The sequence below is a fragment of the Athalia rosae genome, chromosome 1 (assembly GCF_917208135.1).
Source record: "Athalia rosae chromosome 1, iyAthRosa1.1, whole genome shotgun sequence".
Lineage (NCBI taxonomy): Eukaryota > Metazoa > Arthropoda > Insecta > Hymenoptera > Athaliidae > Athalia > Athalia rosae.
In genome coordinates, this window is record NC_064026.1 from 7,045,106 (window position 1) to 7,072,455 (window position 27,350).

At 46.5% G+C, this 27,350-nt stretch overlaps 1 protein-coding gene across 2 annotated transcripts in view; it reads right to left on the reverse strand.

The window, feature by feature from the left end:
* LOC105686089 (protein slit) overlaps positions 1 to 27,350 on the reverse strand; it is a 215,060-nt gene that overhangs the window by 176,206 nt on the left and 11,504 nt on the right. The window contains exon 2 of one of the 2 annotated variants that reach the window (XM_012400693.3): positions 20,021 to 21,455. In XM_012400693.3, the coding sequence (XP_012256116.1) occupies positions 20,021 to 20,310 (290 nt within the window). In that variant the 5' untranslated portion in view covers positions 20,311 to 21,455. Of the gene's footprint in view, positions 1 to 20,020; positions 21,456 to 27,350 lie in introns of those variants that run through there. The other variant, XM_020852335.2, reaches the window with a different exon arrangement.

Below are 27,350 nucleotides of genomic sequence, written 5' to 3' on the forward strand. Positions count from 1 at the left end.
GAGTTTAATTTGTTTATAACGGCCAACAAGCGGATTTTCATCCTTCGCAAACTCCTATCCCCTACTTTGCTCCTCTAACCGGAGGTTGGGGGCTGGATGTATTCCATCGCGACGCCCGCTCCCGGGGAGTTTCGAGTCGGAGTTTCCACCGTTACTACACGACGGGGGGATGAATTTATTGTTCGCGGAATTGTAAAGAGGAAAATCAGCTTATATACGTTTTAAGTCCACGCAATTCCGACCGATTCCTTTGTACGACAACTTTTCAACGATCAACCTGCCGTTGCATCGCGGTGGTAAACGCGAAGGTGGAAAGTTAGGGGAAGGGGCTCGGCGTATTCAAAATTTCGTCTCGCTCGCCGATTTCATCGGGCGACGCTTGAACACTTTCTCCGAAGACGAGGACTCGGCCGAGTTTTCCGATGAAATTAACGCGGAACTTCGAGCTTCCGTAAGCAAAAGATTTTTTTCCCTCCCGCCTCGTCCTCCCCCCCCCCCCCCCCAAAAAATATCGCGATGAATGCGACCGCGAAACAAGGAGGAACAAGACGGAGCGCCGCGAAGCCTCCAGACTTTGCGTTGGAACTCGGAGAGTACCATTGTAACGTACGGATACCAAAGGCAGGGCTCAAATATTTGACTGTTCCAAACAGTTACAGCGTTACACTCACTCTTGTCAGCCAGGTTCTCGGGGATTTTGTCCCCCAGCCCCTCCGCGGGTCGCTACCGCGCTCGAACGATTCATCCAATGGGTGTTCGAACAATTCGTCACGCTGTTTACTCGATCCGTACCAAACTTCAATCTAAAGAGACTCGAGGGTACTCCGTAGGTACACCGTTAGACGAGAATGTCAAGATGCAGGTGCAGTTCGCGGACGTGAGAAAATAATACTCGACTCGCGAGTTTTCTCCGGAGGACGAGAGCTCGAACACACGGGTGGTTGCAATATCTCCTCCTACTCCTCTTTCGACACGTCCGTGCATCGCGCGACGAAGAATGAAAATAAAAGGACGCCGGTACAGAAGTTCGTTCTTCTCACAAATGTCCGTGCATGCTACTGCGAATACGCGAGTGACATTCCGTGACGCGAATCGAAATGCGCAATGAAAATTATACCCGGTCATTTCCGGCGCGACGATTTGCGCTAAAACTTCTCGCCCTGACGAAGTAAATAAAGTTTCAAAGAAAACCCTCCGGATACAAACGAGGAGCGCTCGATTCAACGAGACAATTTCCTCACCGAGTCCCGAAATTGAAGACCTCGATGCAGCGCTCGGGACTCGTAACATGAAATTCCGAGTCACCCGGTATAAAAACGTACGCGGGGCATGCCTATGGATAATGTATGGAGGGTCTGTCTGTCTGTCTGTCCGTCCGTCCGTCTGTCTGTCTAGCTAGCTACCTGCTTGCCGAGATCCTCCCCTAATGTGTAGCAAAGAAGACCCTCCGTGTGCTTTAGACACTCGTGTGCGCACGTACGCTCGGTCTACACGTAGGTAGTTTACGTACATACATAGGTACAACCACGTATAATACGAGAGTCGTACGTCGAAACGGGAGAAAAACAAAATGTTCCCAGAATTATAGATACCGAACGACGGAGCTATGCAAACGTAAGATTCCCCGTCACGTAGGTACGTACGTTGACAATTTTGCCGTAAAATGTGTAAACTTTTAAAATTCCAGGGGATTTGACGGGCGGTGGTACGGTCGAGATTGAAATGGGTAAATCTCTTGCCTCCGCATAGCCGATGTACTTTTTTTTACCAGGGATAGGATCGTTCGTGATTAAGTCAACCGATGCGGACGTCGAACTAGCTGCGGTACGTGGTGGTGCGTTCCATTAGATGATTAATCTTATCTTTATACGAATGGTCCAGTCGGTCGCGTATATCGTTTCCAGGATAGGGTCGTAAGTCATTCGGCGATCATCCGGCCGGAAGTGAAGGTATAGAATTTCCTTGTTGAAAATTGACTCAATCTATTCGGGAATCTGAAGAGATAAAGCGAAGCCGCTTTAAACTGGTCTTGCTCCCATACGGGATATAACGTAAGCGACGTGGAGTCTTCTTTATTTTCGTTTCGTCGTTATCTCGGTATCGACTGCGCGACGATTCCCCGCAAAGGTGTACGAGCATGCTTTTCGATAAGTTCAATAGCGAGCTTCGCGCCTACCGAGTTACCGCGTCGAACGCGTACGTAACATAACCACGATACAGGTATACGCATAGACACGGGTACGTTGGTAAAAGCCGCGTGTTTCAGAAGTTGGATGCGGCGAAGTCCAGATAAAGGCGAAGGGACCGGGTATAAGAGACATTAGTTATAGACATTAGGTTTCTATTAGCGTATAGCGTGCACGATGCTCATCCATCTAACAGCTACTTTCCTTTCCCTCGCAACTCGCCTCCCGGGTTGACTAATATCTTTACATTTATACTCGACATTCCACCGACCAAGCCGTTCCTCGTGGTCTCGACCCCGCGCTTCGATGCATCACTCCTACAGCTGTGAGCTACAGCCCCCACCGATTCTGGATAGGAAAGAGAAACGGGAAAAGAGAAAAAAAAAAAAACGAAAAGCCTCCTCCGACTCGTTTGACCGGGGCGGTTCCCAGTTTTGCAAGCTCTGCGAACGCGTATGCTGCGATCAGATTCGGCAGTTGAAGAAATGGAATAGTCCGAAGCGATTCGCGGTAGCCGAGCGCATTGTTTTCCAGGTGCCGAGAGACGGGGGGGTAGTTTACTCTAAGCGAAGGATGGATGTAGGTAAATTTAGCGATCGCGATCCTGCGGGGCGTCGAAGCGTACCGGGAGGCTCTACTTTAGAACGTGGGGAATCTACGACTGCGAGCGGCACGGCCATCTAGAACGACCTTTCTCGCGCGCCCCGTACACCGCCATTAACTTCTAGAGCCCGCGTTTATTTTTCCCAAGGCCCCCTGGACACCTCGTGTTATACCTATAGGTATAATACAACATCGGACCTCTACCTTCGAGGAGAGGATCACACGGTACCAAAGCAGTCGAGCGTGTCTTCGCTACGTCCTCGACCACTCGACGTCTAATTTAACCGTATATTATCGCTATGGCTTAGTAGGTCTCCTGCATTGTTCTTTGTCGGACGAACGTTAACTGTGGATCGTACAGAGTTTTGGAAGGGAAAAAAAAAAAAAAATAAGTGCCGATGTCCCGAAACAGACGAGGACGACGCTGGTCGAGTCGAGACGGTCGTCGATTCGTCTCAATCGCGAAGTACCGAGTCGAAAACTACATCATTTTTCCGTACATGGGACGATGACGCGCTAACGCTTACAAGTTTGACCCGTTTTTGAACGAAGGTCAATTTCGTAATTTCACTACAACCGATATACTCAATTAGAACGATTTTTCTTACTTCAACGAGAAATAAATCAGATCTACTTCTGAAACGTATTTTACGCCGAGGTCGGTGATTTCAGGATTCCCGAATACCGATATTTTACTTCTCGTGAAAAATTAAAATAAACTCCGTTGAAATTTTTTTTTCGTTCGACGGAACTATGTGGGACAACTTTGACGAAGTACCGGCGACAAAAAGAGATGCGGGAGGTTAGTCACCTGGGCGCGTTAGATTAAAAATTCAGAGTGGTCCAGTGGGCCAGACGGTTGATAATAGTTTGAAGTGGGCGCTGGCCATTACCGGTCCCCTGCCGTGGTCCAAATGAGCATTCCTCCTCGTAATTGGAGCAGGGGGGGAGAGACGGGGCGATGAGGAATAATAGAAAGAACGAGAGAGGAGTGAACTTGTGGGAAGAACCGAGTGAGAGAAGGGGAAAGGGAATCACGAATTCTACAGGCAAGACTCTCTTCGTAGCCTCGAGTACCGCTGGTCTGGGAGTTTCAGCCGCAGAGTCTGGGAGACAGGAAGTGGTCAAAAGACCTCTCGTGGCGATCTCTCGCTCCGGCGAAACATCCACCGGCGTATCTCGTGCCCCCCGCCCCGCGATCCAATTTTCTCCAACTCGGTGTTTAATCGACGTCCACGTTTCGAGACTTCCGAAGATCACTTCAGTCAATTTCGTCAACCCCGATGACTGGTTACGCGTAACAACGACGACGAGGCTTTCGAACTTCCGCGATCGGAAAATAAAGAAAAAAAAAAACCAAAAAAACTGCGTAGATTCGCGGGGTACTTTGCCGACGTGGAATTCCGGCGTTACCCGATAGGGTGGTAAACCAAATTCGTAGGCATACACGCGATACCTCTGCAGAACCGCGTGCAAAGGGGTGAGAAGGCAGACTCCGAATATACGCAGAGGTATAGGTAGGTACGTGTACCATGTACCTCTGAACGAAAATGGAACTACGATGACAAAGGTTTACAAAGGCTTCGAAAGGCTTCGAAAGGTTTCCCTTCGACTCGATCGAGAATTCTTGCCTCCCTGAAAAGCGTGAGAGTCGAACGAGTGCCGGCGCGAACGAACCAGAACCGCAGATCCGGAGAGCCACCAGACTGCTACCCTCAAAGCCTCAATCACTGCGGGCTGATTGTGTGTACCGTGTGCCACGAGGAGCGTGCTTTGTGCGTCACGGAGAGTACCGTGTGCGCGCGTGTTCGTGTGTGTACACCGGTACATCGAGAGCGCTTGAACCTTAAAAGGACCTAAACTGTCCGAAGAGGAGGCAGCTCAAGGGATGCGAACCCCGCTAAATTCTTCTCCAGATCTGGACCCGCTACGATTTTTTTCCTAGTAAACGTCCGTCCGCCCGTCAGTCCGTCATCTCGGGGCGAGGTAGGTAGGCGCTATTCGCCCGGATTTCACCGCTCACGGAATGGCTCGGATTTCTGGATGTACGTATAACGCGTGTATACGTACATATGTAACGCCGCGGGAGAACGCCGATAGATGCATTAAATATGTACGCGTATGCGTACGTATGCGCATGTATATTTATGTATTTGTATTTATCGGCGTCCTACTCTACGTACGGTAGACGGAAAGTCAGGGTTTATTTATTTCGGGTCCCGATCTCATACCGAAGCCTCCCCGCTTCGATGACCTTCACCTTTTCCGCAATCTCCGGGACAAAAGCTTTTCCCGTATATCTTCGCGGAAAGCGATCCGGAGAAATCCTTGAGCTCACGAACAGTTCGTATGAGAACGACACCGGAGCTGTTATGAGCTGGAAATAAGAAAGGGTGAAACCCCGACAGCTCTTCCGGCTTCCACCTTAGCGGCGGATAGAAAATCATACGGATTTGGTAAACCCCCTCCGATACGCCGGTGCAACGCGCCTCCCGAAGATATTTCTGAAATTTTTATTAAATCCTCGTTACTCTCTCGGACGTCCAATATCTCCGATCGTTATTGTGGCTCCTTGCCATCGCCGGTCCGGAAAACTATGGAGTGTCGGGTCGGGTATACGGACGAAAGTATATACCTACCTCCTGAAACTACGGTGCACGGCGCAAATATACTTATATTCCAGTTGGTCGCCGTCCAATGGACTTTGCTCTTTCCCCTTTATTTCTATTTTCAGCGAGTTATTTTCGCCGGACAGCGATATAAACGAAAGACTTTCCCCTTTTCTCGGGGGTTGTGCAAAGAAAAATATGGGAGTGTCGATACGTGAGTTGGATCGGTCTGAAAGAGTGAAAGACTACCGAATTTTCTGCGAAAAATGTCGGAAAAACAGATTTCGAGGCTTGGCGCGACGCTTGATCACGGTGGGTCAATTTTGTCAGAGCTTGTACCGCTTGATGTCACTTTTAAAGAGATTGAGCCGTCGGCGTTCCGTTTGTACGAGCCGGTTGGACCAAAGCGGGCAAGATTAGTGGTCCACTTTGACGCAGGAAGACACAAATTGCTAATCGACGACATTTCCTCGGTGGGCCTTCGGATGTACACAATGGGCTGTCCGTAGCGTTCACGTCACACGCGATATATTGGATAATGCGTGGCGTTGCGTACCTACGTTTTACTCGTGCGTCGTCGAATCGTGCGATGAATTGCAAATTCGTATTAGCTAGGTAAAAGCGGTGCTGGACGGCCACGTGACGCAACTCGAAGCGCGTCGAACGTGACTCGCAATATCGGTTTTCGCTGGAACTGAAACATCCCGTTTTTAAAAATCTTCCCTTAATGAGATCCGAACGAAAACGTTCGACAATTTCTGCAGAGACCGAACGAGCGGAATTGACAATCGAACCATTAAATATGGGTGAAAAACTTTCGTTTTAAGGATCCTCTTCGTCGCGCATAGACGCCAGTCTCGCGCTCGTTTCTCGGTAAACTCGAGTTTTGATTTAATTTGTCTTTACGGGAGGTAAAAAAAATTTGAGAAAAAAAAAAAATCGATGAAATTATAACGAAGACTCAAGACCGCCGGTTCGCGAGCGATGAAGCATCTCCCTCAACTGCGGCAAAAGTGCCGTTACTCCGTAACCGTTGGGAAGGCATTGGTGGACGTTACCTCGGAGGGCGTCGCGACGCTACCGCCGAGTCTGGAAGAGCCAGCGACTCGGTTGGTTTACGGCTAGCGTTTACGTTCGCGCTAACAAGATGAGACGGGAAACTAGAGACATTTTCGTCGCATCGAAAGAAAATAGTTGGCGATAGAAGGAGAGAAGCGGGAGCGAAGAGAAACTGCGCCGGCAGCCGAGAGAAAGAAGGAAATAACATAGGCAAAAAGTAAAATAGAAACAAAGATGAGATAAGGAATGGCACTTCAAGCACGTAAATGGAATAACATAGAGAACTTTACACCGTCGTCGCGTGCTCAGACTTTGACTCGAGTTCAGACCTCACGCGTTGTTTGCCGAAGACAAGTCGTCGTTTCTCGATTTCACAGGTGCTTCGAAACACCCGGGTTTAAGATCTCCACCGTCCTTTGAGCAAAAAAAAAAAAAAAAGAAAAAAAAATATCAAGCGCAGCTTTAAAGCTGGCGGCGAGTCGGTCCGCTAACTAACCGCGGAATAGCGGGCGTTCCGGGGATGAAAAGTTGCTCAAAGTCAGAGCTCAAAGTCTGCGAATCCAAAAAAATCTGGACACGTGGTGGTATAACTCGGCGTATCTCGGGACGTCGTAACGACGTCGTTAATCGCAGCGAGCCGTCGCAACGTCTACGAGTCGCCCTGCGTACGACGAGCCAACTTTACCACGGTACGTAATCCCGTATTACCGTAATTTACATTGGGAAAAAAACTCAACACCACCTGAGTTTTAAAATTGGCCACCAGCGTAAACGACTCGCGATTCCGACGCGTGAGAGATATATTATATACATTTTTTACACGCGTCAAAGCGATCGAACTGTCTTCGCTCGACCCCCGCCACCGATGGGCTATACATTCATGTAAAAAGTTTTCATACAGCTCTGTATAAGGTGCGTACGTGCGTGTAGATTTTCACACATCGTTGCATCGGACGGGGAAAAAAGAGACGACAAAAAAAAAGAGAAAAAAAAATAGCCTCGGAGGTGCTGCAGCGAAACACTTTACACGCACGACTCGGTACACAAGTCATTCGGGGATCGGGAAAAGGTTCGTGCGTGAGGTGAATCTCATACGGCCAAGTTCAACCGGGTATTTCAACCCGGTCGTATAAATGTTGATTTAATGAGTTTCCCCGTCGACAATTACGTTTCAATTCTCGCAACGTTGGCTAAACAGCCAATAAGGGTTATGAGGGTTGGAAATAAAGTAGGTAGCGTTCGAGCGTGTTTTCCGCCCTCTCAATTATGTATTTTGACGGCGAGCCGAAGGTTCGCGTTCTCCGTTCTCCGAGCACCGGATACTTATCGCAAAAATAACTGAACTTTTTACCGAAATTGGGCGCCCGGCTATACGGCGGTACGAAGGACTAATAAACACCGGTCATTAGTAAGTTACGGGTGAATCAATCATTGAAGAACCGCTGCGATCGTCTTTTCTATAATGCCGTGTCTCCTCAAAGACTCGCTCGACCGTCGACTCAAAGGTAGACAGCTCGAGACCGTCATCGTTCAAACCGCAAGTGAAGGTTGAAAATAAAATAATTAGACAGCAATTTACGGAGCGCGTTCGCCGCTTGTTTGAAAAAAAGAAAAATAGAAAAAAAAAAAAACGAAACGTTGGTGTGACAGGAAGATCAAAGTGACTTAGATATTAATTATTACAGTCACCCACACACAAGGGGATTTCCCGACCATGGACAATTTCACACAGACCAGCCAGCCAGCCAGCCAGGCAGCCAACGACTTATATTACAGGGATGCAAAGCGCTGACTGTCCGCCTGCCACAGAGCCAACGTTACATACACACATTTAAACCTCGACTCGTACCTCTCCCCGGGTCAAAGCCGCCGACTCATTAGCGTTCAACGTAACGAATCTTCGTCTTCGTTGACGTACTTTATACGTCCGTTAAGTTCCGTCTCTCGCCTAATGCGATACGTACGAGAACTTACCATCGGCCCCGACGTCTTTGGTCGCGGACGATAATACCGCGGATAATTCCTCCGGTTGGATCGGTACGTGACAAAATTCAAAAATACCGTACACGTAGGTGCGTGTGCGAAGAAAGGAAATATTCCATAAACGGCTACCGGTTGCCGTTTCTTTGAAGATCTACCTGGATACGCATATCGGCCTAGTCGCCTCCGGGACGAACGTGTTACGCGGTTTGTCTCCGTTCGATCGGGGGCGAGTTTTCCTTTTTGTTTAGATTCTTTATTCATTCATCCCTCGTCGTTTTTTGTTGTTGTTTTTTTTTTTTTTACCACGGATAGCAATTCGTCACTGTTTCGGAGGCTTGCGAGCGCGCGGTATACAGGGCGGAGCACGGTTTCCGCGAAATTTCACTTTTCCTTGTTAGTCAGGTTAAGAGCGAAGCCAAATTACCTACAGGAACCCCTGGGAAATCCGGTACAAAGTTATCGAAGATTGGGATCCGCCGGTGTTTTCACCAGTTTCGAGTGTAATTCTAGTCGAAAATTCTAAGGTATTCGTTATAAGACTAGGTCGACTACTACTTTCGCCAATCAACCCTTTCCATCTATCTTTTTCCTTTGTTTCTTTTTTCTTCGTCTTCGGCAAGTTGAAAAATGAAGGTTGCGCGGGTACATTGCGAGTATTCTTTCACGCGAATTCCTCGGATTTTCCATGGGAGAATTCACCGTCGAACGGATTCGTTGTTTTTCAGATTCATCGAAAAAGAGGTCCGACGTAAAACGGAGAGACGACGATACAGTTTTCGAAACTCATTTACGTTGAAGGGGTAAAAAAAAAAGGAAAGTGAACAAATGAGAGAATAAAATAATGAAGAAAACAGAAAATGCGCGACGTCGGGAATTATGTAGCGTAACTTTTTTTTTTTTTTTTTAGGTCGACAATTAAAAAATAATCACTCGTAGCGCGCCACCGGCAATTAGAGCTACCTATCACGTACGTCGTAATTCTCTTTCCTATCCATTCTTTTATTTCGTATTTCCTTGTCCCGTTTTCTCTGTTGCTCTACTCTCGCGTTACTTGTAGCTGTACCGGTACCGCTGTACCGTCGCTGCAGTTTTATACCCCCGTAGCGCAGCTACTGCCGAGTTACTCGCAAACTAATTATAAAAATTTTACACGTCTGCTCTCGACTCTACGTTCTAATTAAACAAGGACCTCGCGATTGCAACGTCTCTCGCGATTGAATCGGATTGATATATTCCGTTCCTCGACACGGTAAGACGAACGTTTCATTACTGACCGTGGTCAGTTTCGATCGGCGTTCGTTACGAGAAAACGAAAGTAACGAACGACTCGACCGACTTACCCAGGTAGAAATTTAATCTTGGCAGAAGCTAACCGCGATCTAGTTATGCTAGTTCTTATCTTGGTGCGGCATAGCTTAACTATACTGCTGCAAGCTCGGTTTGTAACGCTCATTTTAGCTAGCAGCAGGTTGAATTACTTATCTTGGGCCAACCTTCGTAATTTAGCTAGTACCAATATGATCAATTCAGGTTGTAGCAGGCTTCGGGATTTTTAGAGGTAAACGTGAAATAAATTGCAGTATTAACAATCCACTATACAGTTATCATTTATGTTATTAACGTTTATTATCAAAATATACTGAAGAATATTATGGTGGAGTAACAAGTAATAAATTATGGGTATTATATAACTGCAATAAACTTTTAAACTGTGAAGAAAATGTCTTATTCGCTTATATCACTTTTTTCGTCAATCTTCTCTTTTCTGGTCCGATTTATTCTGTAACCTTCCCAATCTTTTGAATTGGTAAAGACTGTTCCTAGTGCGGCATAGACTTTCGATTCGACTGCATTTATCCGGGATGTTAAAGTTTCTGCAGGTCAAAGTAAAATTGTTTAAAGTTTATAGACACTTTCAAAAGCGAAATATCTAAAGAAAAGACATAACGCAGAAGTTGTATCAATTACAGTTACTTTGTAAAAATGAAAATATTACAATAATTACAAAAACATTTAAGAAAGAACCACATGGAAAAATGAATCAGACCGGTCGGAAATCATTGAACTTAACCTCTAAATTATTGTTACGAATTACAAGTCAAGAATAATGAACTATCAAACTTTTCTCCACTAGTAATTATAACAGAGTGAATATTATTTTTACTTACCAGTTTAAATTTGGTCGTTAATCACGTTCAACGAAGAATATCCACAATATAAATATGAATATGAAGTAAACAAACACAGAAAACGTGCGTAACATACCCATCGCTTGCGCATTCGCTTCGCGCAAATTAGCATAGCATAGATACACACCGTATATAACAATGGAAAATTTATAATTGCGATATAATTGTATGGTTCATATAGAAGATCTATACGTGTATGACGGTATTAACCAATACCGTCCTAACCAACAAAAATACAAATTTGAGTCTTTAACGTTATTTTATCATTTTAACATTCACTGGATACGTTCATCATATAATAATTCGATTTTTTTCAAAATGTTGGCTAAGACGTTATTGCTTAGTATCATCCATATACCTTTATAAATCGAATCATATAAAATAAAATTGAAAAAGATAAATACGTGAGATGCGTACGTATACTACTTTTATCGATGAACCACGTGTGTACTGAACATTTTAAACATATACATATATGTCACTGTAAGCCTAACCCCACTTTTCGCAAAAGTAAAGCTATCACGTATACTTAGGTCGCGGCTAGGTACAATGCAAAGGTAATAACCAAGCAACATATCTCGAAATCCTGAACTGCAATTGTACCTAGCAGCAACCTAAAGCCAATGTCGCAGTGCGAACCTCGCAAGCCAATATTAAATGAGGCTAGCGGCTAGGCTGAAACTTATTCTGCCAAGATAACTTTCTACCTGGGTACCGTTATTCATATTCAATGATTTTACAACATGACCCAGTCCCATTGTTGAACGAGTTTTAATCACATTCGCTAATCCGCGTGGGAGGCGTGAAAGGGTTAAACACACAACGGGGGATCCGTTGAATTCGGGATGATTTTCCTCCTCCGTCTTTCTCGCGTAAAAGTGCTTCCCGCCTCCCTATATAAATCGTAGAAACGGAAACCCTCGCGTGCTACTACGGTCTCGCGTCTACCGGTGTATAACATTATAGAAGCTGCGGTTTGTGCCGTTAAGCGGACGGATGAGAGTTCGGTAAAAAAAAAAAAAAAAGCGCGAGAGAGATGTACGCGTAAAACTAATCAGTGCGTATAAAGTACACGAGTTTATAACGGAGAAGTGGTATTACGGAGGCGCAGCCGTATCGCGATGGGGTATCAAACAAAGCGTCGGATTTCTTCGTAGGATCATCCGCTCCGGGGTGGTACGCGCCGGACGGTCGAACCCGCGAACGTATAGGACGAGTGGCTCGTCGCGTAATCGGATACCGGACACCGCGTGTGCTCGATCTTGGTATCCTCGTTGCGTTGCGTCGCGATACGTACGCGTCGGAGCGCGTTGGTAAGCTCGAAGCCCGCTCAAATGAACCCATAACGTTGCCTACGTGATATATGCCCGTCAGCCGCTAAACGCATAAATCTCTTTCAACCGGAGAACGGAGGGAACCTCTTAGGTCGCGTGGAATGCATACGAAATTAATAGCCCTAAGTGATAGTCGGGGATCCACGTTGTGAGGTCGACGTCGACGACGTGCGATATAAACCGATTGTAAAACCTCGGTAAAACTTCTTACGAAACCGTTCGAATGTGTGTGCGGATCGAGAAGAAATCGTCCGTTTCACAACTCGTTTCGCAACGGCGACACCTTCCGCCGTTATTAAAAGTGCGTTGGAAAAAACCCTTCGCTCCTACGTACGCTTCCTCGTTAATTGTGCGTAAGAACGCGTAACGACGAGGTAACGAATCCGCGACCCTAACGCGTTACTCGGCTGCGTTTCACGCGTTGAACGCGCAACGGAACGGGTGTAAAGTAGCGGCGACGGCGATCCCGGTGTACGTACGAGCGAGAGTTGCGGTCGCGGTGGACCCACGCGTATCTTAGTGCGTGACAGGGTGTCGTTAGCCGCCTAATTAACGCGACAAATTGCTCCGTGAGAAATAAATGTTTGTACGTTTAATCACCGGCGCATCACTCCCTCCCTCCCTCCCTCTCTCTCTCTCCCTCTCTCTCACTCGCCCCAACCTCGTTCTCTCGTTTTACACCCGAAATCTCGATCACCGTTTCGCTCCGGGCGAACCGTTTCGGCCCTTTCGAGACTCCACCCAAAAAACACGCGTGTAAATGAAAATCGACACGTACACTGGTACCGCTTTCTTACCCCGGTCTTTCCTACTCTTTTATAGCGACGTACCGTTACGAAAACCGTCAGCGCTGAGCACAAAGTGTTTTGATGTTGTATTTGGGGGCGGGGGGCGAACGGGGGCACGACCCGTTGAACGCGATATTTTGCACGGGTTGTGTTCACGTACACACATACATACGTGTGTAATCTATGGGAACATAGGCGTGTGCGCGCGTGTGTGTGCGACCTATACTTAGTTGCCTGCGGAGGTTGAAAACGCGTTTGAGCATTCGGGCGCGTTTCAGCGTTTGAGCGTGTCACGCGCAGGCTTAATTACATCTGCAAACTTACGAGTGATTCCGTTTAATTTCGCTCCTTTCAGAGATTCTCTTCCCCTCTGCCCCGCAGCCAACCCCCCGTAGTCATTTTCTCGAACGTTTGCGGGGACGACGAGTTCCGCGCAACGAATGAAAAGGTTTGGAATTTAATCGGGCTCGGGCCGAGGCAACGTTCGAACCACCTGCATTACGCAGCGGAAGTGTATAATAACAGCCCAGTGTGCGACTCTCTGTGCGCGAAACTTCCGCAAGATTTTCAATTAACTAAGAACAATCGGAGATTCTGCAAAGCGTGAAAATTTGCTAAAAGCATTCGTGCTGTACGAGACCAACGAATTTACGAAATATCTCAAACGTTTCCACCCGACCGCTCGGACCTCCGTTGTAGGTATAGTTTCGGCGTCGAACCGCGAAGCTGCACTCGTACGACGTGAATAGAAAAAGTTAGCGATGAGTTTCTCCTCGGAGTTCCATTCTCTTTCTCACTCTCCGCTCATCGACGCTACCCTCGAGATAATTCCCGAGCGAATCTTAAGTCACGTTCGAAAGAGATTCGTCTCTATCAAATCGTCAAATCGTGGACCACCTTCGGGGCGATGGGGCGAGAGGTAGGAACCCTTCGCGCGGCGTATTGTACCTCCGTGGGGCCGAGGGACCCCCAAGACCCTCGCGGTGACGGTGCGGATTCGAAAAAGTCACCAGTCATCGCCTAATGCGTACTTCTAGTGCCTTTAGCGCTACCCGGGCGTCCAACACTTCTCGACGCTAAGGCCCACGGCTCAAAGCAATCGGAGAGATCCAATGGCGAAGTACAATGCGCCGGAGATTACACGCTCCACTGTCAAATTCGAGTATATATCGCTGCGCGTGCTGTACCTTTTTCAACGAAGGCGCGATTGTTACGCTTCATTTCTCTAATTTACGTGCCGTCGTTAACCAGCCGTGAGAATTCTCCTTCGAAGAGTGTCCACGAACTTGCGACGCTGCGGATTATTTTTAAATTCTCCATAATTCCAGATCGCCAAAATGAAAGCTCGCGTATTTTTTACGCTCGTTATATTCGGTGTTTGGCTCCCTTTGGTTTTTCGGATCGGCGTTTATTATTCCGATACGTTCCAGCGCGATCGCGGGCAGCATCCATTGACCGACGGCTCGTCCCTGTTTATTTTTCTCTTTACCTTCTTCAGCTCTCCATTCCGAGAGCGAGGAGTTCGTGAGTCGGACAATAACAACGGTGCTGAAAAACTGGTTTCGTTTCTTACGGCGGGGCACGTTCACCGACGTTTCATTCTCGAATGCCGGTCACCGGACCCGTCGTCACCCTTTCAAGATGCGTCCTCTCAATGATTATTGTACGGACTTCCGATTATCCGCTCGTGTCGTCCGCGATAAGTATACACCATTATACTCACGCCACGATATTCACTCGCTCGGAACATGAGAAGCAGAAGAGGTCGGAACGGCTCCTACCGTGGCTCGACGATATCAGAAATTTGGGGTGCGGAAGAAATGGAACGGTGCATATTTGAAAAATGTGCGCGACGGAACTCGACGTCATTTTTTACGCGGCACGTGTAAAAGAAACAGATGTGTGTCCGTTGTTATGTTCATCCATATTTAAAGTAAAATGAGAAAAAAAAAAAAAAAGAGAAGAGAAGATTTTTATATCTCTTCTCTTCAGTTACAACCCTCGAAACGGGCGTAGGTACGCATATATTTCAGTGGTTGGAACTTTTCTTTATACCGCAAGTTCTGCTCGCGGGTCCCCGTCCCCGCATTTCCCCACCGATCCGATGTCCCGGATACCCTCCATAAACGAATGCCCTTGGAATGTCATTTCCATGTTTTTCGTTCTCCGAGGGTACCTACCCGCGCGCGCGCGCGGCTCTTTCGTAGTACATTAGGTATACATCTCTCACACGCGCTAACATAATTTCTTTTTTCTCCGGGATCTCGGACCACGTAGATCTACTCTGCGTATGCGCTGTACGTTTAAATGCGAAAATGAGAAAGGAGGAAAAAAACAATGGAAAAACCGCGGCAAGACCATTAACGTTTGTATTACGCATCTTTGAAGCGATGCCGTAAATTTTAGCACAATGCGCCCCCGCCGGGTTCGGTTGCCTCCCCGTGCAGTCGCACCCATTCCAGAAGTCTTTTGGTAGAATTTCGTTGATTTTTGAAGGCTGCAACCTTTGTTGGAGCTCTCGCTCGCCCACCGCTAAAAAACGCCTTAATCTCTCGCTCTCCGAATTCTACACGAGTGGGTTTCACGTGGTTCGAGACCTACGCGAAAAGTTATACCCGGCGTACGCGGGTTGCGCGGTTCAATGGGAAATCAACGGTGATCCGGCTTAGCGCTCCTTCTCGCTTCAAAGGGTGACTTTCGGAAGCCGATATTTCGAGGACCCGAACACCGGAACTCTCGTGTCCGCGATCGCGAATTTGTTTGAAATAAATCTCAAATTAGAATTCACGCTTATAAGATACGGTTCGAGAGATACTTTCGTGGACAGACCCCTCAGAAATTACTCGGAAAATGGAATGAGGGTTTTTAGTGCGATTGTTTTATTATGCAGCCCGCAGCGCGCGGAGTGAATATTTAGAACGACCGACCCCCCATCGAGTCCCTCGACGGAGATCGACACGCGAGATATAGAAATTAGAAAACACCGTGCGCGGAGGTTGATCCGATCGGGATTTCTCCTTTGAAATCTAGGTCCCGAATAACCGTGGTCTAAAACTTGGCACAATCCCTTACATATACCTGTACCTTGTACACGCCGCATGTTTTCCGAGATACATATAGTAGGTGTAACGCGCGTATACCGGGAATACGGAATAAAAACTATGAACCAAACCCGACACCGTGAGTTTCCCCACAATTACATAAGCCGGCCATAAAGTCACGGCTAATAAGGATTTATAGGCAATTTATTTAATCTTTGGCGAAAATCTTAACCATGCATGTATAATTTACCGATACTCCGCGTACACACATAGGTATATTACGGGTGCACGTATATAAGTAACCCACTCTCACATTTTCATGAGATTCAACGACGGCAGCAGCAGCAGCAGCAGCAGCAACCAAAGCAGCAGGCAGAGACCAAGGTACGCATGGCTGCCCTAAAGCGTATTACATATGTATATATGTGTATATATATAGGTACGCGTCTATACGTACACCCGTATACCTATGTCGGTGCCCGTGTATATACATGTATATGTACGAGTGAGTCTTTCGCTCAGAGCTAAGTTCCTTCGTACGAACTTCGACCCCAGCCGCCCAGTCACCACCTGCGAGAGCGAGCCCGAAGCAATCTTCTCACACCTCTCGATACCCAAAAACGTGTTCTGGCATAAGCGCTTGTTTAGCATTCCGTTGTAGCATGCCCTGGGAGGCTTAAGGGTTCATTATATACGAAGGAAGAAAATCGGGATTGCGCGTCGAGGGTTCCCACTTTCGATCACGTTCCAAGAGAGAGCTACTTCGTACTGAAATACCGTGAAAAGAGTAAGAGGGATCCGAACTCGCGTCCTTGTCGGGGAAAGAAGAATATACATACATATATATACAAGGCGAAGAAATATCTACCTGCGGAAAAATTAATTCCAAAAAAAAAAAAAGAGAGAGAAAAAAACAGAACTACCCCTGCTTTTGGTTTAAGATAAAAGTTTTACGTTTTGTAACCATGCGCCACGCCCAGGGATCTACGGGGGATCTTACGGGGCAAGAGAAAAAGAATCGCACCGGTCATTTCGAACGACGGGATGGGAGCAACAAAAAAAAAAAAAAAGAAAGGAGAAAAAAATGCGGCTACCCTTTAACAAATAATTTTTTTGTTTGAGTAAAACATTTTTTTCTTCTTCTTTCCCGCTGAACGAAAATCATTAATTTTCCTATTGAAAACCGGTTTTACCGAAATCTTGCTCTATGTATATAATGAGGACGTGAGCTATGAAAAACTATTTATTATAACCGTGGCTACACGACCGTTAACTCGGATGTGGATATATTATATTATTTTACCGAGCCCTCGACGTTTCAATCAAACTGTAATTCTTTTTTTTTTTTTTTTATTTTCTTAAATGACAACGAATCGATATTATTGCGTATCGAATGATATCCGCTTGTAATATGTATCAATTTCATCGAGCGGCTCGCCTCCAGCTGAATCCGTAACTAACATCTAGCATCGAACCCGACGACGCTTTGGTTCCGATACCGTGGCAACGTATCTGTTTGTAACTTTCGAAATCGGATCAAATATGTCCGCCGGTTTAATAGCGGCTACGGGCTACCTCAGCCAAGCCAGAATGCGAGCCACTCCGTACGTGTGACTTTGGGAAACTGCATCGTGTAACTAAACACCGTAGAATTTACTTACACGTAGCAGGCGACAAGTCAGGTGTTTCGACAAACGCGTTGCACCATATACGATACGATACGATACGATACGTACGCATACAAGTTCGTCGAACGGCTTTCAATGATTTGTAAATAGGACGGACGAGCAAAGGATATTATTTTTTTCCTACGGGCTATATCCTTCCCTCTATCTCCTTCGGTCTCCGTCCGTCGTTCAGCCCCCGGGGTCCGACGCCCATAAATATATATTAGAAGATCTGGTTGGCGTTTGGTTACATCTCGGGAATGTTAGTTGAAAAAACATCAGCGCACGTACGGGCACTCGACGGAGCAGAGCAAAAGCAATGCTTGGGCAAACACACTCGATAAAGTCGCGCAGGTTTTCGTATCGTAAAAATGTTCTCGTGACGAGTTACGTAGAATCGAAACGAAGAAAGAGCTGAGGAAAATGAGAGGATGATACAAACGACGGAACATGCCAATCGTCTACCTCCGTCGAACCTGATTCGATAAATAAATGCTCACGCACGGTATAACGTAGACCCAGGTGCCTCGATGTGCCGCGGACGGGCTAATTTCTGACCGAGCATGAGCTTCGTAACTTTAGCTAGTCGTGGGATACAACTGATAAATATCTATCTCTGGGGGGGAGGGGGGAGGCTCATCTCGAAAGAGGAGAGATATTAGTCGGCCGTGGTATAGTGTACGTATGTATACGTAATACGTGGCTAATTATCACCGTAGAAAATCAAAATTGATGCCTTTGAAAATAATTTATTAAGTACCTCGCGATCGCCACGTACGTGTTCGGTATAAACTGGACGATGTCGAAGAGAAGAAGAAGAAGAAGAAGAATAAGAAGAAGAAGAAGAAGAAGAAATGGAAGAGAAAAAGTGAGAGGGATGGATGAATATGGTAGCGAGAAATGAGCGGAGGTTACAACAAATAATCAATAGCCGATCGCGTCTTAATAAATTCAGAGTGTAAAGACGGGCTATTAACTCATCCGATCAGCATACGATTAATATGCTAACGGCAGAGGAGAAAATGAAGCAAAGGAATGAATAATTAAATCCATGAAACACATTAGCATAAGCAGAGGGATGAGGTGGCGTCAGCGTTGGCGGCGTAAACCTCTTCGAGTCGGTGCACCGCACGTGAAACTAAACTTGTACAAGAGTTAAAACGAGGAATGATGGTGTTACCTACCGAAGTTTCACGGGTATAAATACACGGTCGCGGGGCAGCAGCGGGAGTCAGCCATAGCGGTAGCATCGGATTCGTGAGCATCCACCGGCGCGGCGTGTCGAACCCCCTTAAATATGCGCCGTGGCATCGTGTGCCTTATATTATTAATACTTGATGCCTTATTAAATGAGATTATTAATATTTATATTAGCCCCGGTTCCTTATTATGCAAATGGTAAGAAGGGTCCTAATTCGACGCGGGGTTACGTGGGTCGTTAGGCCGGTAAACAGACGCCCGGGATTCTTACGTAAGGATTTCCCTTCGGATATTCTCATGTATATAATACAGAGGCCGACGTTTCCGCCGTACACCCATTTTATCGTTCGAGCCTTTATATATCTTTTACAACTCTGCTCTGAAACAATTCTCCGGGGGGGGGGGGGCGATATGAATTTTTCAAGACGCGATGTCCGTGCGGTGCGTTGTAAAGCCGCGCGTACACCCGTACCAACACGGTGCGCGGTGATCGATGACAACGAAGATTCACGGTAATTCAATTCCGGCGATATAATCCCCGGTATTAAAAGATACAATTTTAATAATTAATTCCAATCAACGTTTACGAGGACTTCTCACGTCCGCCAAAGTACCCCGGGGCAATTGCCCATAAATCTCGAGTTTTATTGGGTCGGTGTCCTTACGGAATAATGGAACGCGAGGCAACGTAGAGCCGCCGTACGCGGGACCGAACCCGTGGCAAGCCTTCGCGGAGGCAACGCAACCGCGCAAGTTTAGCTGCGGGCTGCCCACGACCGGCAACAACACCGTGCGGTGCATGCGCCCGGGTCATCACAGGTGTAATTTGTAAGAGATTCGAGTTGCGGTGTAACGCTGCAGGGCTGCGGTGAAATTTCTATTCCCGCGTCGATATATCCCAGCCCCCTCCCGATACCGCGCGAACGTACGTCCCTCCCGTGCGTACGATACCCACCGAACGCAACGAACTTGTGCCCAGGTAGCGTTCGAAGTTACCGTGCAACGTACACGAGAACGAATGGATCCGTATAGGTATAGGCGATATATACGATATGCCTATCCACTCACGGCACCTAGTACAGTTTAGATTTAGATGGGGATTGAAATGGAATACGGGGTGGCTGCCCATCCAGCTGTTAGCGTTGTAAGTCGTTATCTCTAGATCAGACCCGTGGAGAACATAAAGCGAACAGGTACGTTCCGACAGTGGTTCTCATCGATGGATTTCCACGGTATACTACGAGCCGACGCGACGAGCGAATCGTTTTTTTCTTTTTTTTTTTTTTTTCTCCTATCAAAAAGCTCGGGGAAGGAAGACAGGGGGCAGCGGGATACATTAGCGATCGAGAGGTTCGACTTACAATTTTTCGGCGAGAAGAGGAACGGCGAGATCCCCCGGAACTTGAGTGAGCGCCCGATGAGAGCAGTCCAATTCCTGTCCCCCGCAGTTGCAGGCCCAAGGGCACCTGGCACCTTCCGCGTCCTCGATTTGACTCCCGAGGTTTCTAATCCCGAAGTTTCCGACACCGGTGTCGTGAGAAGCTCCTCCGATAGTAGAAAATATCAACAAAAGTCCCCAAGCACACATAACGGATCCACAACTCACGCCCAACAGACGGAGGGACCAAGAGGGCGTCATAGCACGAGCCATTCTTATGATGTTTTTATTTATTCTCTTCACCGTACGGTTGGATCCCTCGAGGATTTTGACGAACTTTTCCTGCCGCTTGGGTAGAATATTGTCCTCGTCGTAAGTCGCGGCTGTCGTCGAATAGTAAGCAACTTCCACTCGCTGGTTGAGCGTAATTCTCGTTTGTACGTCGGATCGGGTCCTTTGATCCGTTACGGGATTTCTGGCGATCGCCGAAGTATCCCGGGTTTGACCGCCGGTAGCCGGGGTCGAACGGGCGCGTAGATTAACGACACGATTCTCGCTAATGTTGGGTCGGGTTTGATTGGCCGGAAGGAAAAATTCCGCGGGTGGATGGTTCCCGATTTGCTCTAGAGCCGCAGCACTCCGGGTCACGGAGTTGCCGGAGTTTCTACTTCCCGTCGGAGCCGTGGCAACCGATCCGCCGCATTCGCGAACCGCCGCGCGACGACGCTTTGAAGTTTTCCTCGGTAGCGCGTTCGGACCTCTCACCGATCGTCGAACGTCTTTCACCTCGGGGTTGTCGCGCGAAACCTCGACGACGCCCTCGGCTACGGAATCTGCGGATAGAGAGGAGTCCACCGCCTCACCCACGCCGGAGGAAAGTTTTAAGACGCACTCGAGGCGCTTCGCCTCACCACCCTCCTCTCGAGTATCCGCTTTCGGCGGAATCCAGGAGAATACCTTGTCCCGCGAAGGACCCTCGGGGCCGGCGTATTTAGGGCCCCCCTTTTGCCCAGGAGGCCTACTATCGGATCTAGCGTGGACAGGAACGGTGCAGGTCTGCTCCACGACTAGCGAACTAGCCTGACCCCGTTCATCTTTCCAGAGCTTCAACGCCCTTATCTTGATGCTGGACGCTACTGACGAGGTAGCGTACCCCACGGGGGTACGGTTCTCGACGATGGAAACTTTTCTCCGGGGATCGATCCAGAACGGTCATCTATTTCCAACGAATTACTGGCTCTAGGGTACACTTTGCTCTTGAAATTCACCGCAACACCATGCGTCCGACCGACCCACCGAGTCTCGATTTGTAACTCCTTGTTCAAATTTGACAGCGATCCGGAGGAGATAATCCGATTTTACTGCGAAATTCCGTTCCTCGACTGCCAGCGGATCAGGGAGCGGTGGAAAAGTATAACCTGAAACAAACGGAGAATAGCACCGATTAGTGATTGCGCGACGGAAGTCTCCTTTTCATGCACCTATATATATATACGTCGATGATGTTCGATGAAAGGCAGGGATGATATTTTTTTTCCAGAAAAGAAGTTATGGTAATGTGTTTGAGGAGGCGGTGCACATCTTGCGGGGATATAACCAAAACGTAGTAGCACAGAGGTTTGTTGATTGTGTGATTTCCCCTGGGACGCGTCGTTGGTCGATCATCCGACGGGTACGGGGTTGAAAACCGCAGTGGGAAACCTAATATCTGAGAAATGCACCCCAACGAAAAATCGAACGAACGAACTAACCACCCGATTGAGAAAGAGTATATATATATACGTATAACGCGGAAGGTTCGAAAGAGCGTTTTCCACACTGCAACGAGTAACCCGAGACGGATGGACTTCGCCATGTATACGTATAAGTTTAGAGAAAATAGGTGCATGCCTCGGTGCACCTTTCAAGGGTGGACGGCGCCGGGTACCAGGGATCTATTGATTTTTAATCTTCGTCGCGAGGCGAGTCGGAAAATGCTTCAACGTTCATCCGTCGCACTGTATAGAGTTGGTGAAAGTTGTAGCGGGTGGTAGTTGGCTTCGTTAGAGATTACGGTATCGACGTCACAATCTGCGGTTCCGCCGCGGTGTCGGCGGCAACAACATCGGAAGCCCACGAGCGTTTATTTCTTCAAAACCGGCGACTCGACCACCTCACCGATCGTCTGAGAACCTTGTTTCAATATTCGCTTCAAGTCAGCGGTTCGGAATCGGACGGAGATTATAAGTGATATTCTAACGGAACGAGGGAAAAATATTTGAGTAGTGTCGTAAGCCGCACGAGCGTATATATCACGTACGGGAGAAAGTGACAAACAGAGGCTATTTCCAGCTATACGCTCCATGCGATACCTAAATACACACGGAGTGGTAGCGGTAAGGTCGCAGGACATAATTAGTTGTATCGAATTACAACCGACGTCCAACACGGGACGGTGAACGACGAGTGGCTGGATATGCCCCGTAAGTTTTACGCTGGTGAAATGAAAGAAGTAGAAAAAAGAAAACGGCGAAGAAATATGAAAAATAACGAATACACACGAAACGCGTTCGCACGAGGAGCAGTGTTTCCGAAAATCCATTCCATATGCCCCATTAAGCACACATGTTCTCCAAACATCTCGAGTTCCAAGACAAACTTTGGGTTTTTCGCAAAAATCCTCAATTTTCTTTCATCCCCTTCGGCTTCTCGTTCTCGAGAAGCTGGCGCGCCCGGCGAACTACGGCTGGCCTCTGATTCGCCGCCTTTTCCTCCTCGCCGCCGAATTGAACCTCTCCCGGTATAACCCCATCTCCGACTCTCAACGGTTTTCGTAAGAATAAAGAAGATTTTCGGCCTACCCGCCGTATACCGGCAGGGGATAAACGGTTCTCTGCCGGTTTTAGATTACCCGATTCGTATAATCCTCCATCTCTCGCGGATATTTCGGATATCCGCATATTTTCCATGGGAAATTGTTTTCCCAAGTGGCTTACAAATATGCCGATAAGAATACAATATCGCCGGCAGAAGGTTCGCCGACGAATCGCCTACGACGGGGATTCTCCCTAACTCTACACCCTGATCCCCGATCCTATAGCTAAAAAGAAAGGCTCTAGTGGTTCGTTTGGAATAAAGTCGGCGAGGGGAAGGGGCGGGAGAAAAATTCAACGCGAACCTACCGGATCAGAATCATATCGCGAGCTTCAATATCGCGCCAACCTACTACGGTGATGATTAGAAGATACCGGCGGTCACTCCGTACCCGCTACGTATTCGACAAAAATCAAAGAACAGAATAAACCAAACGTCGAAAAAATGCACGAGTCTTTTGTAGATTGTTATCTCGAATCGAGCAACGCCTGAGATGCTGCGTCGGGAGATGTCGGCATGCAGAGGGCAAGGAGAAGGGTGCAAAAGAGATACATAAAAAACGGTAATAATAAAATCAATACCAAAGAAACGACAACGACTTATGTACGACACGAAGGTGAGACAGAACCCGTTGGCTTGTTTGTACTCTTTATTTCCGCCTGTGCAAAGGTGAAGTGACAGATCTGCAAACATAGGGGGGAAAAAGCTTTATGGGATATCGAATGGCGCCAGAGAAACTGCAAGCCCATGGCTTCGGGTGATGCATAATATATGTAGCTGGGTCTGAAACAGCGGTTATTTTGAAAAAAAAAAAGATAGAGTCGGATAAAACGCAAGGCGAAATGGGGTACGCGTGATAACTACAAAGCTAGTTACAGTAACTCCACTTAGCCCTAATTGATATGCGCTAACGTAATTAATTAATGTAAAGCATCTGTACGAGTGCCTACGTCTCCTGATATCGATATGTAATATAATATCGTACCTACCTGAAGGTTGCCGCCTGTATATGTAGGTATACGCGATAGCGAGCGACCGATATACAGTGACTACCTTAACTTTGCCCTCAGAGGCGATATTATCTAGTCGAGAGTGCTCCAGAATATTATATACGTGCGTCGGGTCGCTACCCGTCGACTAATCGAGTTATCGATTCAACGCTCCAAAGTGAATAATTAATTTCACGGGAATTTTTTAATCTTGGAAAATTGAATAAAATTCTAGCTGTACCATTCAACGAGGAGATAGCGACGCGCGGACGTTCTCTAAAAACCCGCGCCATTGAGAACACCTCGTACTCGGCGCTCGGCATAAAATAGAACAAATGAAATTCAACAAAAATCAACGTACGATTATTACGGATTTCTCAACGTTCGATAATAACCGTGTAAAACCTGCTCCCGCTGCCGCCGATACTCTCTATAGATTCCTCGGGGCAAATCTCGGACTACGAGCTATGCGGTAAGTAAATAATAATTATACCAACCACGGTGCTACCTGACCGAAGGAAAAAGGAAAGAAAAACCAAAGAAAAAAAAAAAAAAAACAACCGATACCTGCTGCAACATCACAGGCGTAATCTACGAGGTACGGAGATAACTTTACAAATGGAGTGAGCGGAGGTCGGAAGCTGTTTCTTATCAAATCACCGTACGTATATTATGACATGACGTATCTACGAATCATATAAATTATACATACGAAACTTTAAATAATCATTAGGACAGTCTCGGGACGACCATCTGTAACCGCTGGATTATGTAACTCCGTGAATCTGTTTTGCATAATTTGCATACACCTAATTTCGGGGCTAAACGTAGCGCGGCGTACGTATGTATGTTACGTTGTATGTATTTTCGAATATACGGGGGAGTTTGAATAAGTTCGCGCGGAGAAACTGTGTCGCGAATATACGTAAATTTGTACAAGTCATATCGTACGTACGACGAACTCGCGGAGCATGCAGTATCGCATTGATTCGAATCTCATCAAATGGGACACAGCGCAAAAGGTGGAGCGCAGAAAATTTTTCCGATATATAATGCAGCCTCGACTCTACATAAGGGGGGTATGCCTGAAAACTTCGGTTATATATGAGAGAGAAAAGTATATTGAAAGCTTTGATTGTGCATCGTGAGCCATACATTTTTATCGTACTCCCGATATTGCACTCAGCTTGCCTCGGTAGTAAGTTTTGTGTCGAACGTATGTATGACGTATAGATAGATATCTACGCGTATTTTATATGAATAAGAATACACGTATACCTCCGCGTACCAATATACATATCTATATACAAAAATGCATCGTATTTACATTAATATTCCTCGATATACGCCGACTGCACAGGTATGGCTCAGAATTTCTACTCGGTCGCTTCACGAGACGATTTCATTCGGAAGGTTTCAAATATTCTCGAATGAATAACTTATTTTACATACGTAGGTGCACGTAGACGGGTGCGCGGTAACACCCCATTAGAAAAGGGTCAGACCCCGTATTACGAAGTCTCCAGAATTATAAAAACAGATCGGAGTTTTCCGCAGGTGCGGGATACGTGATTGGAAAAAAAGAAGGACGATCGAAACGAGGGACTGGATTAAGACTATTGAAATAGAAGAAAGAAACCTAGGTGCGCGGACAGTAACGTCGAATGATATTACTGGGATGGAAAAAAGATTCTTGAAACTGCTTTAAATTCTGCCCAAGACGGTTTTTTTCTGGTTTTTTTTCTTCCCCCCCTCCTTCAGTATCGAGAAAAGTGATTTTGATGTCTGCGGCTGACGGTGTGCCACGATCATTATCTCACAGCTGTTACGGTACCGACTATGAACGGAGTACAACGCGTGACGACATCAGCCAAGTAATTACCAATTAGTAATAAATTATCGATCGTATATCTACCGCACGACTGCAACTACGGAGCGCGGAAGTTTTGATGTCACTGCACAATTAATATTACATGAATTCCTACTCTACACACACGGTTTCCATTAAAACTTGATAATTAATACGCGCCTAGAGAAACTTAAAAACCTCACTCGGAAATATTCGTCGGAATCTAGGGCTGAGCTCTAGAAGTCATACGAAGTTCTGCCCCTAAAAAATCGCGGGCGTGAAGGGGTGATTTTTTGCATGACAATTCATTTTGATTGTACTATTTCGTTGATCTTTTCCCCTTATCGTCGCAGTCCGTCCACTTTAATTCCGTTTTCAGCCCTCGACAAGTTCCGATGATTAATCGCGATGCAAATTTATATTGATTGAATATTTAAATACTGTATCGATCAGATACTGAAATCAATCGAACGCATTACGCGCGTTCCCACATTATGCGCTACATTATCTTACGGTCAACTTTCTCAACGAGGAATCTATAAACGTGCATAAGCGAACAACTCCGGCGTATTATTATACATCTACGTACCCTGCGCCCATTTATCAAATTGCTACGACTATTCGTTCAGCAGCGGCGCAAACGTGAACAGTTTGCATAGGCAGCGATATAATCTATCTTTGGTATTTACGGAAAACTAAACACAGGTACCAACGCGGTCTGAAAATTCAATTAAAAGTTTCTAATTACCAACGAATGTCGTTTTACTCAATCGCTAACTTTTTTGATTAAAAACGGAGAAATAAAACCCGCGTACACGGCACACGTAAATTCAACAAATTGATATCACGAACATGAAAAATTTTGTTTCATTCGCAGGATTTTTGAATGATTTTATTTTACTTAATTTTTTTCTTCAGCCGTCAAGATACGGTACACCTACTCGATTGATATGTTGAGAATAATTTCGAAGACTCCGGATGTTTGAATAAATTTTGCGAAAATATGCAACGTCGGTGTGATCGAGATGAGCGAATCGTGTGAACAATTATTATTTCACGCCTACCGCGCTGCGGGATGTCTGAATTAATTATTAGTCATCGATAATTGTAACGAGCACTTATACAATCCTGCAGAAGTTCCTGCGATAATATATTATGCAGCAGCTTACATAACGTGGGAAACAATTAACTCAGTTACATGCCGGGTACTCGCGATTCCGATGAATACTCCAATCCAGTTCAATAATCGATGCAAAGAATCAGCTGTATTTTCGCGCGAATAAGTCCTTCGGCAGCAACTTTATCGCACCAAATGGACTTGTATCCGTTTAATTTTTGTTCCTCTTCCTCGAGATTAATGTTCTGCTTCGACTCAATCTTTTACAGGAAAAAATTTCGGGTTTGTAATCGTCGTTCGAAGATGCTGACGGACGGAAAGTACTAAAAAATAATATTGCCCGATCGCGGTTACGACTTCGAAATAATGTTTTAAATACCCGATCCCCAAAAATAAGAACCGCGTGGTCTATACCGGATATTTTTCGTTCCAAGTTGTTCACGAGGAGGGAAAAGAAAGGATGAAAAAAATGCCCCATAAATGTCACCTACGTGAAAAGTAATTT